The sequence below is a fragment of the Cavia porcellus genome, unplaced genomic scaffold (genome assembly GCF_034190915.1).
Source record: "Cavia porcellus strain 051 isolate PalLab524CR breed Dunkin Hartley unplaced genomic scaffold, mCavPor4.1 scaffold_14, whole genome shotgun sequence".
Classification (NCBI taxonomy): Eukaryota; Metazoa; Chordata; class Mammalia; order Rodentia; family Caviidae; genus Cavia; species Cavia porcellus.
The window spans coordinates 11,381,118-11,400,387 of record NW_026947497.1 but is presented as its reverse complement, the minus strand read 5'-3'; the positions used below and the strand labels follow the sequence as shown (position 1 = coordinate 11,400,387).

Genomic DNA, 19,270 nt, shown 5'->3' with positions numbered 1-19,270 from the left:
TTACTATAGCATGACAGTTCCTTTTCAAAGGATTGAAGTAAAGAAATTTTAACCTCTTCCAGACCACAGTTATGACAGCTTAGTGAGAGCTAACGTCAACCAGAGTGTTCTGTTTCCAGGAGAGACAAGGGGCTCACTCCTAGGCTGTAGCCTGCCACCTCTGGTCTCCACACTGGGCGGCACGCCCTGCATCCCTCCAAAGCCGGCCTCCTTTCTTGCTCCATTCAAAGTGACACGGGAGAAAGGCACTCCCATGTCCAGTCTGGGGCTGCACGGGAGTCCTAAGGGATGGAGAGACCTCAAGGCGTGGCACAGGGCTGTCAGCACCATTGTCCACCCTGTCAAGTGGCCCTGCAGAAAGGGGCTGGGGCGGCAGGCAGAAACAGTCAAATTCTAATCTGCTTTTAGAGGCTCTTGGTCAGTAGTACAGCAATTCAGATACCCCTGTTTGGAAGCAGCGGGGCAGATTTGTTAGAAGACAAAGGCTCCAATTAGTATTTTCCACACCCTTTCACAATTTTCTCTCTGCTTTTGGCTCTGAAACCCTTTACAGAGGGCTTTTGTGTCGGTGGTGAGGCGGGTGGATGGGCAAGGGGTGGGTATGGAAGGGTGGCATGTGGGGCCCAGTGCCCGAGGCTTGGGGTCAAGTGCTCTGGCAAGGGGGAGTGGGGATGGAAGGGAATAGGAGAAAGGCCCCAGGCAGCACCCACCTGCGTTAACCGAGACACGCGCCTGTCGGATAAGCAGCTGTGGTGCGATGGGTGTGCTGGGCTGCAGGCGGTGCAGGCGCCGTGCCACCCGCAGGAGGCTGCCTGTGCCGTCCAGCCTGTAGAGCACACGGTCCAGCAGGAAGATAACGGCTGTGGCCACTGTGCAGTCCTGGGCCCGGATGGAGGCACGCAGGGCCACCTGTGGATGAAGGACAGCAGGAGAGGAGGTCTCAGCCACGTTTAGGAACAGATGGGCTCTGCAGCTCCTTGAGGGGCAGAAGTGCAGGGGGCCAGGCCCCATCACTAAGTGAGGGACACTGCAGAGCTTCCACACTGGACTGCACAGTGATGCTGTCCCTGGCACAGAGCAGCCCGAGGTTTGCACAACTCTGTCAGCATTTTAACGACATTTATGCCATAGCCAGGATGCCCCCAGAGACTGGAGTGTTAATGGTCTGATCCCCACCATGACCTTACAAGGGTTTGAAGGACTCCAGCCTCTGCTCACTGGCTGCCAGGTGGGCATCTTTGCTCCATCAGGACCTCCTGCCATTGCACCCACCTCACCCACCATAGAGAGCAGAGGCCTACTGCCTTTTGGACTGGTACCCCCAAAGCTGTGCCCCAAGCTAACCTGTCCCCTCCGCAAGGGAATCACCTCAGGTGTCTTGCTGCACTGAGGGGTGGTTAAAGCACAGTGCGTGCCTCTGAGTCACATTGGCCATACTGTTACATTTGGACCAGCCCAGGAGGCCATCTGTGGTGTTGCTGCACCTGATTTGAGTGTTGGGGTGTGTGTGTCTGTATGCACTTGTGTGCACATCTGTTGGAACAGACGTGTCTAATGACCTGCAGCACCGCACGTGGGGTGTGACATTCTGAGTTATGGGTGTTTACTGGGGAATGATACTCTTTTTTTCAAAATAAGGATTTTTAAAAATGTGTTTAGACTTTTAAACCATCAATGTGTTTATTAAGTATCTCAGTCACTTTCTCCTCACTGGGACACAATCTCTGACACCCACAGCTTAAAGGAAGACAGGTTTATTTTGCACTTAATCTGAGCCAAAAGGCCAAGAAAGGCTGGAGACGCTTTTTTGGCTTATAACGCAATCCCGCTTGGTGGACCCGAGGCAAACTGCATGGTGCAGAGGCCAGGGTGGCTGCTCACACCACACAGCCAGGAAGCAGAGAAGGTAGGGGGTGCTTTGTGATTGTGTCCCAGTGGGCCCCACTCCTTGGCCCCCATCTGGTGAGCATGGTACCCTCAAATCGAGTCTGCTTCCAGACACAGGACTCCAAGCGGGCATCGAAGAGGCCCGCTATCACATTTCCTCTCGGTTGAGTCTGTTCTGTTCCAATCCAGTCACTGCCCTTTTTATGACAGAGATGCCAGTTGCTGGGGGGCAATCTCTCTTCTCTCCTCTCACTGCTGCCTTCTAGGTCGACGTCTGAGCTGCTTCAGGCTGTCTACCCTGTGCTGGCTCTGAGCTTGGGTGGGAGCCGACCTGATGGGTCAGTTGGAACATGCGCATCTCCCTTTGTTTCTCTTGAGAGCAAGCTGCAGAAAGGACATAGCGATTCTTTCTGCTCTTTCTGTCTTATCTAATAAGCCTCCCCTGTGAGGTTCTGGTGATCCCACCGTGACGGTGTGTACAAGCTGCCATAATCTTGGAAGTCACATTGCAGACCTCCTAGTCTTAGCTTGAACTTTTACATACATTTTTTCATACAGTTTACTCTGTTAGGGTTAAGCATTTAATGTCTTGTGTGTCTAACTCTTCTGTTTTACTTCTCGTCCAGAAAAGAAAGGGGCAATATTTATTGCATCCTTCAAAAACCCAGACAGGAAACCTCGTCTTTCCACAGTACACTGTAACCTACAACTCACTCAAAAATCTAAATAAGTAAAGGAAGCAGGCTGAGAGGGTGAAGCGACTTTCCAAAGTTACAAAATCAAGACAGTCAAAGCCAGGCAGGCATTGAGGTCTTTCTCCTATTTTCTCTCTGTATACACATAAAATCGTATTTAAAAAACATGAGAGGCCAGGTATGGTGGCACACACCTGTAACCTTAGCACTCCAGAGGCTGAGGCTGGAGGATCACTGTGTGTTTGAGGCTAGCTTGAGCTAGAAAGTGAGTTCAAGGTCAGCCTGAAGTGCACAGTAAGACTCTGTCTCAGACAAAACAAATAAAAACACACACGATAAACTTTACCATTAGTCCTTTAAAGTGTACATTTCAGTTGTGTTGAGTATATTCACACTGCCATGAAGCAGATCTCCAGAATGCTTTCATCTTGCAGATTTGAAATTCCTTGCCCATTAAGCAACCCCTCGCTCAGCCTCAGATCCTGACATCCTACCCTGCTTTCCTTTCTGTGAGTTCATTTACTTTCGATGGCTCATATAAGGGGAGTCATACTGCATTCATCTTTTGTGACTGTCCTGCTTTGTTCAGTGCAATGCCTCTGAAGCCCTTCATACTGCAGCAGGCGACAGAATTTCCTGTCTTCTAAAGGCTAAATAATAAGGTGTTGCCGCCCTCCTCCAGGGGACACCTGGGCTACTTCCGCTTCCATCACAAACACAGGTGTGGAAACATCTCTTTGAAACCCCACTTTCTATTCCTTTGGATATTTACCAGAGGCAGGGCTGCTGGGTCACTGGAGGATTTAATTTTTAAATTTTTGGGTTGCTTCCACGGAGCTTGCACTCCTTTACTGCCCTGCCTGCAGGGCCCTCTCTCCACTGTGGGGATACACATCTCTCCCAGTGTCTGGTCACAGTAACCTGGAGCCTAGGAAGGCTTTGCAGAGAGGGAGCGGAGCTTACTACTAAGTCTAGACAGTGAGGTTACGGGGTCCTATTTGTCATTGCTGTGAGGAAATTGTAAGAAAATAAAGAAGTAAAACGAATGTCAGTGAAGAGTGATCTGGCCTTAACAGGGCACTGAAATTCTACAGTAAAAGCTCGCACCAGGAAGGTGAGTGCTCAGCGCTGGGCTGCATGGCTTCAGCTGGGTCCTGGGGAAGGGTTCCAGGTCCAGAGGATGGGCTCTGAGGAGGTCCCCTGAACCAAGAGAATCATAGGACAGCAAGATTGACCTGCAGGGGCCAAGGTAGAGCTCCGAGGGCAGAGCAGTGGAAGGACAGAGTGGCATAATGTGAGAAGTTTGGGGCTCTGCAGAGTGCTCCTTTGGGTCTTCAGCAAATCCGCAGCAGCTCATCATGGAGAGAAGCCATGCAGGTGAAAGAACCACCTGAAAGGAGCAAAGAAAGTGGTGCTGGACCACCGGCAGCAAGGGGGCTCTGTGGCTATAGTGAGAATCCTGATTCACAGGCCTCAGACCTGGTGTTGACTGGGTGCTACTGCTGTAGCAGGATGATATAAGCCTGCAGTATAACTGCTCTGTTCTGCCTCCTCAAGTTTACAAGCAGCCTTTGAAAGGACTATACTGTTTCCTAACTTACCTGATTCTCAGAGCAAGGCTCAGTATGGTTTGCAGGCACACAAATGTCCATCCTCCAATAAAATGAGATTTTTACAATCCTGGCATGGAATACAAAATTTCTAGTTGTGAAAGAAGCTCATATTGGCCAGGAAAATACAGAAAGTAATCCCTAAATACAAATTACTATAACTTTATTTTATGTGTTCTAGTAGATATTGTAAGAATTAGTTATATAAAGTAGAGACATGAAAGATATAAAAAATAATCAAAATGAAAACTTCTGGACATAAGAAAGTAATGCCTGGGATGAAACCATACATCTTCTTTGTTTTCTGAGCATCATTACTTATTCATAGTCACCAAGTTCCTTACCCTCCTTTGTCCTGACAACCTCATCTGTGAAATGTGGGCAACAGCTGTCTGCAGCGTTATTTCAGGATTTGAGGAAATGTAGGTGAAATGCTCAGCACCGAGGTGAGTGGGTTATGGGTGCTTCATGACAAGGATGCCACAAGGAAAAACAGGAAAGAAGCAGCCAGCCACTCACGGCACTCTTGGCTGGCAAACTGTCAGCAACAGCCAAAGATGGATTCCCCAAATCCCTCTCAGTCAGGTTTTCAATAGAGTAAAACAGAAGTGACGGCCGTCTAGGGGGTGCATCTCAGAAAAGAGACAGAAGCTCTCATTCTTTTCCATCTCTTCTCATCTCCACCAACTCTGCGGGCTGAGGCTCCTGGAAGCTGTGAGGGAAAATGAAAAGGAACCGGCACTGTGGTGCCTGTGATGGGAGCTGGGCTCCACACGTGTGTCGCCTTGGCTGTCGCCGATGCAGGAATCTCGTAGCACCTGTAAGCAGAGGCTGCCAGCGTGCCTTTCTGCACCCCATGCGAACGCGCCACACATTCGAGCACAGAACATTGCCTGATCTATTTTCCCTCCTTCTACTCTTAATAGATTGGAGCACAAAAGCCTGAGAGAGGGTGACCTGCCAGACAAAAGCGCCTTTGAGCTCCTTGGAAGAGTAGACTTGGAGGAGGATGGAAGGGATCCAAGTGCCCCTATTATTTCCACTTGCACTAATTAGACATTTTTCTGTCAGCTATTGAGCACTGCTGAGAGGCCAAACTCACTGAATTCATTTCTAAAGTGTTTACAGAAGTTTGCATCTGTTTGTGTCTCTTCAGGAGGAAAATAAGCACTTCAATAGCATTGTGGAGAATCTAAACGAATCATCCTATTCGGGAAGACCTGATATCCTGCAGCTGCATAATGTAACTCCGTGCGGGGCTCCAGCCTCGCATCTCGATCCAAAACCTAACGATGCTAAATGCGGAGAAGTCAGTTCAGGAGAATCTTTTCTTCCCTTTCATTTTCTTTGCGCTCCCTCTTTTGAAACAGCCACACGCTGTGAGGTACACACAGATTTGGGTGCAGATCTGGTGTGGCCCCTCTCGTGTCTCCAGCAGCACTCTGAGAAATTAATACCCACTTTCATTTGCTGCCAAGTGAGCGGATAGCAAATTCCTCAGCAGCAGAGCAGAAGCTCTCTCCCTTTTGGGAATCTCCCTGAGACGCAGGCCAGGGTCACACTCTGACATTAGAGGAGAGAAATGAAAGGGGCCAGAGCGTGTGGTAGGGGATGTGCACTGAAGAAAGAGTCTCCCTACACAGGAAAATGTGCCTGGGTTTTGCACAATTAGATTAACATGAAAGGGAGCCCCTCAGCCTCCCCATCCCCCCAAAAAGAAAGAAAAAGAAAACAACACAAAAACCCTAACCCACTGACTACACGGGCACTGCCTTTGAAATGCATATGGGTTTACCCAGAATTGGATTCAGGATCCTTTTTGTTTGGATTTTTAGGCCCAGGACTGACCTGCCATTGTAGACAATTCACAAATATGATCTTTTCAGGTTGTGCCACAGTAACAGAACTCGCATGTTGCTGGGATGAGCCCAGCCTATCTTGCCATCAGAAACGGACAAGAATTCCGCTCCTTGTCCCCCGAGGCTGACCAAAGGGGAAGATTATCTCAGCGGCTCCCAAACCATGCTTTTCTTGTTGCACAATCATGTGTGAATGAGAACATTTGGATGCACATAGAGAATGTACTGGATTTCTATAAAGACAGGTTCATAAGTGTGTGCATGGGTACACACACACACACACACACACACACACACACACGCACACACTGTAGTTTTCACATCTGTTTCCTGGATGGTAAATATGGGGTTCTAATTGAGTTTCAGGCACAAATGGAACTTCATGGCTTGGAAGCTAAGTCAGGTGGTAAAGGAATTAAGTTCCACAATGAGATTTCAATATACAGATGATTGAAAAAATGCTAAAGAGCCTTTCCTAAGAGCTTCTGCTGCAGAGCTGCGAGGAAGCTCGTGTGCTGTCTTCATGGTTCCTTGCCTTAGTGCTGGTCCTCCTGACACTGGGCATCAAGTTTGGGTCCCAGCTATGGGTTCAAGGCCATGGTGCGTCCACAGCAGTGACAATGGAAGCTCTTCTTAGGGATGCTGTTGAGGGGACTCAGAACTGAAGCCAGCTGGCACCGAGGTTGCAACAGACAGGAGCAGTGCCATTGGGAAAAGGAAGGAAAGACAGGGTGGAGGGGCATGTCCCGAGGCGGGTGGCTGCTGCCGGGCTAGTTAGGTGCCACAGCGGCAGAGGGGAAGGGCTGCACACTGGCTCTGTGGGCCGCGGGAAGACATAGCCTGGCGGACTCTGGGCTTCCACCCACTAAATGTGATGAGGAGAGAAAAGAAAATATGAAACTTTTCTGAGGCCAGCACTTGGGACCTTGTACTATTTTACTGGTCTCTCCTTTGCTTTACCAATGGAAAAGCAGATTCATGCGCTTGTGGAAAAGAGCTGTAACATTTTCTTCACCTCAGAATCTGCAGACCACACTTGGGTCATCCCGCCCTGCTATTTCCCTTCCTCTCTCAGATCTACAGTAGACGGAGTGGGCTGTCTGTTGCAGGGAGAAGTGGTCTCAGAACAGTCCGCCTGGCCAGGACTCCGGATTTTGGTGTAAGGTTTAGAGCTGGGTGTCCCATCCAGCCTCACGAGCTCCTAGGCAGGAGATTCGGAAGGTGACTGGGCTCTGGGGTACACGGCCTGCTGGAAAGGGATGGCTGCTGTGGGCCTGGTACAGAAGCTGGTACCTCCCTTTCTGACGCCTCCCTACCACGATGTGAGCAGCTCCTCTCTGTTCTGCCTCTCGGCCATGCCCAAGGAGACCTCTTCTCCAGTAAGCTGTGGGTACTGTCTCAAGATGAAAAAGAGCTATGGATGTAGTTCAGGGTAAATGTCCTGTGTTCAGTCCCCAGTATCATGTGCACACACATGTGCAAACGCACACTTAAGATGAGTGCTATTTATTGGCAGGTTGTTTTTGTTTGCCTGTTTCTTTTGTTTTTGAGACAGAGTCTTGTTCTGTAGTCCAGGATGACCTCGAAGTCACTTTGTAGTCCTAGTTGGTCTCAAATTCAAGGTGACCCTCCTGTTTCAGCTTCCCAAGTGCTAGGATTATAGGCATGCGCCACCATCCCTGGGCTAGTTATTGGCACTTACAAATCTAAAATTATCCAGAATTCTCTGCTAATCCAAGCTTCTATCTTATTAATTGAATTTGACTGGAGGACACACAACCCCCTTTCAGTTGATAATCCTAACCTGGAACTGGCCCTCAGCACTGGCTGTCACATCAGCCTCCTTCCCACCTCTCTCTCAAGCTGTCCAACAGCAATCACCTCCTCCTAATGCTCAGCAGATGATCTGGTTCCTCCTTTCCCTATGAGAGGCAACCAGAAAATAGGCCTTATTTTTTTACTCCAAGCTACCAACTCTTCTGCACTAGAACCCATGTATTCTTCTGTCCCTACTGTCTACCAAGGGCAACCTCTCACTTCCATACCCACTCAGTTCAGACCCTTCATTGCATGGCGGCCGCAAACATCTCCTTTCTCTCCAGCATGATGGATTTCCCCATCTCTCCTGGGTGGTTCTTATCAACATACATGTGTGCTGTATTATTTATTCTCTATCTTAGAAATTTCTTGGCCACACATCTTTCAACTCCTGTCCTTTTTTTCTACCCTTTATAGCTAAGTGCAAAAGAGTTGTCTAAATCCAATGCCTTCTTTTTCTCACTTACACTGTTAATTCTGTAACCATATTCTCCACAGAACTAGTTTTTCTAGGTTGCAAACATTTACAAAGTCAGCGACCCTATAGGAATCCTCATCTCACCCAAACTCGTTGTTTAAGCCAATCAGTTTCTCCTTTATTTTTCACGTGGCTTCCCACATGGCACATGTGCCTGGCTTTGTCTCTATTTCACTGGAGACTTTTCTTACTGTGCTTTGCTGGCTCACTCTCTGCTCCCTGCCCCAGAATGCTGAAGGCCCTGGGTCTGAGGCCTCTCCTCCTCTCTCGTTACACTAAACAAACTGCCCCACAGCCCATAAATACCAAATTTAAATGCACCTGAGTCTCCTTTGGGACACATGGCTTTGGGTGGGGAATGGGCCACACAGCCCAGTGTGGGTGTGATGTGGGCTCTCGGGGTGTGAGCAGCAAGCAGCCTCCTAACTGAAAGCTTTGCTCTTGCTATCTGCGTCCCCTTGCCTAGTTTCTTCCTCACACAGTGACACAGCGACCTTTGGAACACGTGAGGGGAATAACATCAAGTCCCTGCTCTTGAGTGGAGACTGACTTTCCAGCACCTTCACAGCAGAGCTTGCGTCTGTTACCATGGCCCACGGGTCTCCGTGCTCCTTCTTTGGCCTGTTTTCTCCTCATCTTGGTGCACTCTTCCTCAGTCTTCCAGGAGCCTTCCACAACTTAAGGCTCAGCTTTAACCTTGGCCCCTGCATTGGCCTCACCTGCAGAGCTGCTCCCTTGGCCACCTGTGCATCTCCTCCCCAAAGATCTGCTTGCAGGCACCCTGGAGAAGAGGCCTCACACTAGCTGGCCACGCCTCCCGGACACGCCAGCCTTCACTTGCTGACCATGCCTCCGGGACATGCGGGCCCTCATTTGAGGGGCTGTGACTCTGCTTTGTCTGTCTTCATAGTCCTGTTTAACCCCAAATTAATTAGACATATAAATACATATCATCAACATCATATGAAATATATTTTTAAGATCAGATCGCTATCTGATAACATCATAAACAAAACATGGGACATATATATATATGTATAATGATAGCTATGCCTATCTCTTTCTCTCTATGATTCTTATTTGTTTCCTGCCTTCCCCCAGGAAGTTTTTCATTTAACTTGAAGTTCAACGTCCAGGTATTTGATTTTACTAACTACTTCATCCTCAGTGTCTGTCTTGGTTAATTTCTCTCATGGTTGAGACAGAATACCTGAAGCCCAAAAGGAAGGAAGGAAAGGTTTATTAGCTCACAGCTTTTGGAGGTTTCAGTCCATACTCAGCTGGCTCCAAGACAGAGTGGCGACCTGAGGGGCAGCCATTCATGGCGGCTGCACACAGCAAGAGCCAAAAGGACGGGGGCTGGAGATTTAGCTCAGTGGCATAAGCGCCTGCCTTGTAAGCAGGCAGTTGTGGGTTCGATCCCCGGTACCGATAAAAACGAAAAAGACAAAAAAAAAAAAAAAAAAAAAAAAAAAAAAAAAAAAAGAGCAAAAAGGACAAAAAGGGAAAAGCACACCTACTTCCTTCCCTTATATAGTATGCCGGCCTCTCACCGCACCCCCCCCCCCAAGGATGCAGCATTCATACCACCAATCCCAGCGCTACAGGATGAACCAATCACAAATGCTAGATTTAGCACCTCTGTGACTGCATGAGGCTGGCGGGGGGTGGGGGGGCACTTAAACAAGCCATAACAATGTCTTAAAAATAAACTAAGAAGAAGTTGTGGAAAAAAATGAACTAGTTTTTGGCTCACTGGTTATTTTACTTATATAGAGCTGTCCCAATAATCTTTCAGTTTTAAGATAATAGTTTCTTATCATATATGCATAATTACAGAAGATCAAAGAGGCAACATGGGAGATGGAAAGAGTTTTGTTTTCTAAAATAGCTCACTGTAAAGCATATTGTTTGAGCATTAGACAAAGAGTCCCAAAATGCTTATTCATTATTTCAACATCATGATCATTTGTATTGTACAAAGAAATTTTACAGAAGCCTGTGAAATTAGGGTTCTCATCTCTTCTTTTTTACCTATAAATCTATAGAAAAGCTTTACTTTCATAGAGGGCCTCTCCATTAAAAACAACCGTAAAATACAAACAAAACCAAAGTCCTTATCAGTTGATATAATGCTTTGCTGACAGCAGGACTAACTGCTCTGGGGCTGTGAGCTTTAATCTCAAAACCAGAGGAGAACTCTTAGGAATGCTCCACCAATAAGGGAAACTTTGCACCTAAGCTTTGTCCTGCAGCTAATGCTATTTGGCAAATGATTAAATGGGAAGTCATTTCATTCATTCATTCATTCATCCATCCATCCATTCATCCATCCATCCATCCATCCATCCATCCATTCAGACTTTCCTGGGCATCTCCTAGTGCATCAGATAAACTCTGGAGATATATTAATAATCAAGATAGTGTGGTACTGGGGATTGAACTCACAACCTAGTGCTTGCCAGGCCTGCACTTATGCTCCTGAGCTAAATCCCTGGCAAGATAGTGTTATTAAACTATAAACATTTTGAGGGTAAAAACTCCTGCTTAAATGGCCTACGTGAAGTAGAAAATATAAAATAGACTAGCATCAGAGCTGGAAATAAAAATTGAATATTCAGTCCACAAGTTTAGGATTCTAACCTGTCAGCCCATTGGCTCTAAGTCCAAGAAGCTGTCTCTGCAGAGGAAGAAATTTCTTCCATGGCCCAGCCACCTGCCCCAGCTCAAAGGAGATGTCCCTACAAAGGAGGAGGAAGCCAGATCAAAAGGCAGCAATCTTTGTTACCTAAGGTGGAGTCAGAAGAACTCGTAACTGATGGCAGGATGATGTACTTCCCGGGAATGAAGTCAGCACACACGGATAGTGTTCTCACAACCAGAGGTCCAGGCTGAGAAGTCTCAGCCTTCACCCCACAGGCAGTCCAGGAAGCATTCACAGGACACTGACTCATAAATGCACAGCTTGGAATGTTCAGCGGTTTACACCCTTTGATGCATTAATCCACACTTTTGAGAATATATCATAGTCATTGTTTGATGACCTCATACCAAGATTCCAGTAGAGGCTCAATTAGTCTACTGGATCTTAACTATCTGTCCTGTCTCATGCCTGGAACAACTCCATCTGGCCCTAAACCATGTCCTTTTGTCAACCTGCAGTACTGACTGTCATCACTCTCTGAGTGCCAGGCACTGTGCTGACTCCTCCTTGTCGTCCATGACTTTTATCTTCCACATGATCTATAAAGCAGATGCTGTTGTCACTAGCATCACAGGCGTAGAAAACCCGAAGGTTAGTCAGTACTGGTAACTCTGGAATTCCGACTCTGGCCGTCTGTCCCCAAACCTGATTTCCATAAACCCCTACCACACCTCCTCTCATAATCCAGATCGTCACCGTTTCTTCTACCAAGAGTAGAAGATTAATTGTACAAAGAGAACTGTGTGCCATGTGATCCATAGGACCCTTCATTTGTTCCTAAGGTAATTATCAATGAGAGGATCAGGAGAAAATTGTGCTTGCATTTTAACAGCTGGTTGGCCTGAGAGAAATATATGGAACTGTCTTGTCACATAACAGTCTTATAAATCAAGCATCACATTCACATAAGCCCACAGAAATCAGTGTTCAGTCCGTGTGGCATGGCTTCGCTTTAATAAAACCTCATTGAAAAGAAGTCTTGACTACTAAACTAGGAAGTGTCAACTTCTGGAAAGGTTGTTTGTTTCACAAAGTAGTCTTCATTTGGGTAGAAAGAGCCAATGTAAGATTCATAACTTTCAAAGCAAATTACAAGAGGGAAAAAAAAGATTCATAACTAGTTTCCAAAATTTACTGAAGATATAGTTCAATTATGAATATATTATTAGTGACATACATGGTAGTGAAGTCTTTTTTTTTCCAGTGTCAGAGATTGAACCCAGAGCCTTGCACATGCTAGCAAGTGCTCTTCCACTGAGCCATACCCTGGCAATGACAAACAGGTATTAAAGTGAAGGTGAAAGGGGCTGGGCATTTAGCTCAGTGGCATAAGTGCCTGCCTGGCAAGCATGAGGTCGTGAGTTTGATGCCTGGTACAAAAAAAAAAAGGTGAAGAGCAATGCTTCTTCAGACAGGTTGCATATTAGGGTTGGTTGACAGTGATATTTGGTTCTTAATTAGGATCCAGGACTTGGCAATCTGTATTTTTAGGGAGTTGCCTCCCCCAACTCTCAAACGCTCGTGCACACACACACACACACACACCCCAGGTCATTCTGAGTCAATCAGCCCACTGACCAGTATTTGGAATAAGTCATTTAACACATAAAGGCATCTAGCTATCCAGGTTTTAAGCATATTAGTTAAAGGGATGGCCTTATGCAATGAATGAAGAAAAGTCGGCATAATCCTCTGGTCAAAGGACTCAAATGGGGAAGCTACTCAGAGGAAAGAAGAGTCTGACCTCAGACTCTTTCACTGTTCTGCTGGACAGTGGCCCCAGACGGAGCAGAGGGCTCAACCCCGCACATGAGCCTGGGGGAAGGGTTATTCCTCATATGGTAGGAAGAATTCAATCAGCATCAGAGAAGCATATTTTGGCCCAGTTGTCTCATGGTGCATAAATACAAGCAGTTCCAGAGCTGAGTGGATAAGCCTTTCAAATGTGGCTGCTTACTCATATACATTGAAAAGAAGCCAACGTTGGCGCTGATCAGATCAGTTGCACACAGGGACATTGTGGGAAAGTGTGGAGAACAGGGCTTGGCTGCAGGGGGCCACTATGTAATTCTGAGTGAGTTGTTTAATTTTCAGATTCCAGTGTGTCCATCTGGTAACTAAGATAATAACACCTGCACTGATTAGTGAGAAGATTAAAGGACAGTACAGTGGCAGGTCTGGCATATCGATGCTGGGCAGGCGATTGTACTCATTTGGAGAAACCTTTGAAAGGCTGCTTCCATGCTAGCAACCTCTGAAATTTCAAACTAGAAAGAAGATTCAAAGAACTTTAGCTGAAATTTGCCAACAAGAATGGAATCACACTCTCCTAATACTTTAGAATGGCTTGACCGGCTGCTCCTGGGGCCAAGCACTTCGGCCTATGGGTAAGTCCACCCATACTGGGCAAGTGAGTCCACAGGTTGTATCATCTCCAGTGATAGAGCCTGTGGGGTCATTTGTAAGGATGGAAGGAAAGAGTGCAAAAGCCCCAAGGTGAAGTTTCTGATAGTGAGCAAATGCAGAGGGTTTAGACATTTTTCTTTTATAAAAAGACAAGTGTTACAATCTGCCAGGCTTCTCTGCAATGACAGATGATTGATAGCAGTGCACTGTCAAATAGGCATTCTGAAAATACCTTTCGCGTAATGAGGACTGAGTGTTTGCCTCACTGTGATTTTGGGACTAAAAATAATGTCAATAAACAAAAGACTCAAATGGGTAAAAATTTAACCTACCTACCAATCTTAAAAATGAAGAGTTTGAATGAGATTTGACACTTTTTGTTAAAATGATAAAATCTTCTGATGAACTTGCAGAAATATGCAATTGTTACTAGAGAAGGTGAAAATTTGTAGGCTGCCTTTCAATGAATGATTTCTATTGAAATATGAGTAGACAGATTAGGAATCACATCTGACCATTTCTATTGGGCCACATTTATTTGATATGTCATTTTTCAATGGTGACAGCCATTAACACCAAGCAGGTACTGAAATTTGTGCTAGCTACATTTTCAGTGTCGTGCTACGGCAAGAATTTTAAAACTAGTTAAACCTATTCAGCCAGAGTGCCAACCTGAACAATAAGGTTCTTATGCCAATAGCACATACTTAAAAGATATTTAAAAACATTAACTTAATCTTTATCTCATTCTTAAATTTGCATCCTACAGAGATCTATATAGTATAATGCACAGCCCATACCTATAATTGTATATGTAAATATATACTTATATCTAAGTAAGTACGTGTATATAAGTAAATAAGTATGTATACGTATATTTAAATACATATGTGTAAATAAGCACAGATGTATTCATTTAACCTTTATTTCATTATTCTTAAATTTTTATTTCATAGATTACAAGCAGTAATGGATATAATTAGGTAAATATGTGTACATGTAGTGTGTGCATGTTGTATTATACTATGCATGTAGATATATTAAACCCACATATAGAAGGCATGTAATTAAGTACAGAAGCACGTACACACATACATATGTGTGTGTGTGTGTGTGTGTGTGTGTGTGTGTGTGTAATGTGTCATTCGGCTTGCTGAAAATTTTTCACTGATGGAGCTGTGTGTGGTGCCTGCCTGTGAGCCCATAGCCCGGCAGCAGGAGTGGGAGGATCACTTGAGCTCAAGGGATGGAGACCACCTTGGGCAGCATAATGCAACTCCATCTCAAACAAATAAAAACAAGAAACAAAGAAAGTCACATGTGCAAAAGTTTTTATCAATGTGGTAAATTAAAAAATACAAGTAAGTACTTCATTCTGAGTCTGTCAGGGGAAAATGACAAATCTTTGAGCTGCAGAAACATATCCTAGAAAAGGCTAATTAATTCTGAGAATTAATTCTGAGAATCTGTGACTTTGTTGAGCTTAAAAATGCTATTCTGGTTTGTTTTGTGAGGCAAGTGGTGACGACTGAGGATGAAACAGTGGCCTGGGAAGGGTCATTGAGGAAGTGGGCATCAGGACCCAGCCACGCTAGGCTGTGGCGTGGGGCATGGCCCATGGTGTGGCTTGGGGCATGGCCATCCCCCAAACTGCAGAGGATCACATCTACAAAGTGAGCAAAATCAATTCTGCCTGTGTTGGGAAAAATATGCCCTGTTAAATCATTAGAAATTGCTGGGATCAGATGTTTGGTGCCACACAAAGCTATGACAGTCAGCTTTTCATTGTTGTGACCAAAAGAACAACATTTCTCAGTGTAATGGTTGGGACACTGTGTCAAGTTGAGAAGTCTAGAAGCTTAGCTAAGTAACTAAGCAGCTGTACATCCTGGGGTGTAGAGGACACACCCTTAGTGCTCCAGGATGCTGTTTATTGGGTTAGTCTGAGAAGTTTAACTGACTCAGCAGGGGGCTCAGATCCCCCCTCCCCCACTTTGTAAACATCCTGAGTCCCTGCAAGAGGAAGACACTGGTGCCGTGTGACTGCTACACCCATCCTAAGGCTGACAGCCTGCTTACAATATAAGGGAGGAAAAGAGGCTTGTTCCCCACTTCTGCTGCCCCACTTCTGTCACTTGGAAGTGCTGCCTCTCTGCCATGCCACCCTGCTTTGGAGCCAGCTGATTATGGGCTGAAACCTCCACACACTGCGAGCTGAATAAATTTCTCCCTCTTTCACTTTGGTGTCAGGTACTTTGTCTCAGCAAAGTAACCGAGACATTGGTTAGGCTCACAGCTTCCAAGGTCTCTGTCTAGGGCTGGCTGGTCCCAGTGCTGTGTGGCCTATGGAAGGGTGGGTGGTGGAAGAAGGAGGCAGACGCAGACGATGCACCTCCAGCATGGATGGGATTCAATCCCAATCTTTAGCCAGGCTCCACCTCCTAAGTTTCTGTCACCTCCCAATAACGCCATCAAGTCATGAAGTCGTGAATGGGTTTAACCCATGATGAAGTTAGAGCTGATCCTCCCTTGAGACTTTCAGGGGACACTGTGGATCTAAACTGTAACATTCTACTCCCCTGAACAGATGAGCCTTCTCAGGGACATGTTTTGACCCAAACCATATCAAAAGGTGACATTTTCACATGGTTCAAACCGATACAAACAATGCCAGACACATGCAGGCCATGTTCTTGTTTCTGTGCCTTCCTCAATAAAACCAGGAAACTTGGGCAGTGACATTACTCTTGTTTGTCGAGGTGGCTCCTGATGCAGCCTGGCCACAGCTCTCATCATGGGGAAAACAAGGACACAGATCCCACACCACAGCATCTTCATCAAAGGGACATGTGCCCATACCTGAGCCTGGGCAGAGTCCTGAGGAGCAGCCACCATTCTGGTTGGAAGGGGAGTTGAACACAATCTATGGATGTGATGTTGGGTCTCAAGCTGTAGAAGTATAGTCAGACTGGGGAAAGAAAGATGCTTCTGAGAGGTGTTTAGGAGGGCGATTAGTAGGGCTTGGTGACTGATGAGATATGAGGGGTTGGTGAGAGAGCCAAAAGATGATTTATAGGTCTCAATTTGGGTAACTGAGGCATTACCTGTAACACCTGAACCACACAGTAAGACTGCAGCAATCCAGAACTGTACTGTCTTGCAGGGCAGAGTTTTAGCTGTGTCCACATTTCATATGGGCTGAATTTGGCTATAATGACACCCTGTCCCCGTGTCTTGTCCTTTCCAGGACATGGGCAGAGGAAGTGACCCCATCTTGCTCATGAGATGAAAGAAAACTTCTGGGGACAGAACATGTCCCTTCTGATCACACTGCATCAGCTGAGGTGATCACGAGGACCAGCCTTGCAGCACATCGGAAGAATCCTTCCTTTCTGGGCAGTGTGCAAGTCTATGACTATGTGGGAGCAGGAGAACCACCAGCCTCGTCCCGCCCATGTCCGCATATAGCCTGTGCAACATCTTCCCCATCTACTCCCTCTTTCCACTTCTTTCAAGCCTAATCTTCACACTGGCCTTCTTGTGACTGCTTTTCTTTCAGTAGTTTAGTGTGCTCCCTAAGTGTCAACATATAAAACTATCTTCTTCAGTTATGGTCTCATTTCTTTATCTGGTAGAATTGAAGGCATTTCCTGAAATAGCTTCCATTCCTTAGGAACACATGATCATAACCTCTGTGGTGTTGAAGCTTACTTGTCAGCTTGATTGGCTTGGGAGCCATACAGATGATGTATAAAGACACTTCTGGGTGTGCCTGGTGGGGTCATGACTCTAGGGTCTGTATCTGGCCTGTGGCCACTTTTTTGCTTGAGCTGATTTCCTGCTCTGCTTCCTGGTCACCATGAACTGAGCCCCATCATACTCTTCTGCCATGATGTTTTTACCTAGGAGCCTGCCGACCATGAACTGAGTCTTCTGAAACCACAACCCAAGTGCCCACTGCACACCCAATGGGTCACCCCGTGCTGCTTGCTCGGCCCCTAACAAGGACCTCACCTTTCTGCCATACTTCTGTGTATTTTGCAATGTATTTTATTTTGCTCACAGTGGTGGAGATTGAACCCAGGGCCTCGCACATTCTAGGCAAGCTTTGCAGAATGCAGACTCTCCATCTTACTCTGAATTTTCCAGTTCTCTTGGTGTTCTGACCTCGGTAGAGAATCTACTGAAACTATTTCACAAGTTTTGCAACTTTAGATTCTAGTCACTTGATTGGAGTAGAAATTTTTTCTGTTCTCATAGTTCAGTTTTCAGTTCTGGGAAATGGTGGGAGGTCTGGGAATGTGTGAGGGCAAGAGTCAGGGCCTGCTGGGGTCCAATGACTGTGGGTACCTAGCACAACCCTAAAGACTGCCCTGTGTACAAGGGACAGAGACTACTGGAGAGAGAGAGACAGAGAGAGAGAGAGAGAGAGAGAGAGAGCAGACAGACAGACAGAGACAGAGAGAGACAGAGAGAGAGACAGAGAGACAGAGAGAGAGACAGAGAGACAGAGAGAGAGAGAGGGAGAGAGAGAGAGAGGGAGAGAGAGAGAGAGCTCAGTTATGAACTTTAACAAATTATTTACTTTCTCAGAGCATTACTTTTTAAAATTATAACAAGAAAAATAACATCTTAAGAGTTATAAAAATTGCTGGATAGGCAGAAGCAATATAGTCAATTATGCTTCCAAAGTTGATATACAGATTTAACTTAGTTCCACTGAAAACAGTCCTAAAATTCATACAGAGCCAGAAGAGACCCAAAGCCTCAAAAGCAATCCTGAGCTGCAAAGCAGCGCAGGAGCCACCGCAATCCTGAAGTTATGTTACACAGCTAGTACATAAAAACTGCACGGTACTGATACAAAACTAGACATGAGGACAATGGACAGAACAGAGGACTCAGAAAGAACTCGAGTACATTCAACTATTTGACCTTTGACAAAGGGGCCAAAACACACACTGGAGGAAGGATGGCCTGTTTTATAAATGATGCTGGGAAAACTGGCTGTTCACATGCAAAAGACTGAGTCTAGGCCCACATCTCTCACTGTGTTCTAAAATGGATCAAAGAACTAAGTGTTAAACCAGAAACATAACCTGCTGGAAGACAAGATAGGTAAAATTGTTGAAGTCCTAATTGTAGGCAAGGATACATTCCAGAATAGAGCCCTGGGTGCATAGGAAATGGTTCCAAGAATCAACAAACTGTATCACAGGAAATTAAAAAACTTCTACACAGCGAAAGAGACAACCACAGTGTGAAACAATAATGTACAAAATTTTTCCAGTGATTTCTCACAGGACTAATATCTAGAATATATAAAGAACCAAAAAACAGACTCCCCAAATCAAAGATGCAATTGAAAGTGGGAAAGCCAAATAAATAGATGCTTCCCAGATGAAGTGTAAATGGCTCTTAAATACTAAAGAAGTGCTTGACACTGCTGGTCACCTGAGGAATACAAATTAAAACAGTGCCCTAGAGAAATGGCTGTCAGCAAGGAATCAAATAGTAAGAAACGCTGGAAGGGCTACAGGGAAAAAAAAGAACCCTTCTCCATTGTTGGTGGGAATGTAAACTAGTACAGCCACTATGAATTTAGTATTGAGACTCTTCAAAAAAACTAAAACTGCCAATTCCATAGGACTCACCTAGTCTTCTTCTAGGTGTCTTTTCAAAAGATTTAAAGATATAATATTACAGTGCTCCAGACATTCCCTTGTCTATTGTAACACAGTTCATAATAGCTAAATCTTGGAAGCAGCCTATATGTCTATCAACGAACAGATGAATTGAAAAGAAAATGTGGT

At 45.7% G+C, this 19,270-nt stretch overlaps 1 protein-coding gene across 4 annotated transcripts in view; it reads right to left on the bottom strand.

Moving 5' to 3' along the window:
• Alpk1 (alpha kinase 1) overlaps positions 1–19,270 on the bottom strand; it is a 131,832-nt gene that overhangs the window by 25,139 nt on the left and 87,423 nt on the right. For all 4 annotated transcript variants that reach the window (XM_063260632.1, XM_023564345.2, XM_063260634.1 and 1 more), the window contains one exon: positions 711–909. In XM_063260632.1, the coding sequence (XP_063116702.1) occupies positions 711–909 (199 nt within the window). The remainder of the gene's footprint in view (positions 1–710; positions 910–19,270) is intronic.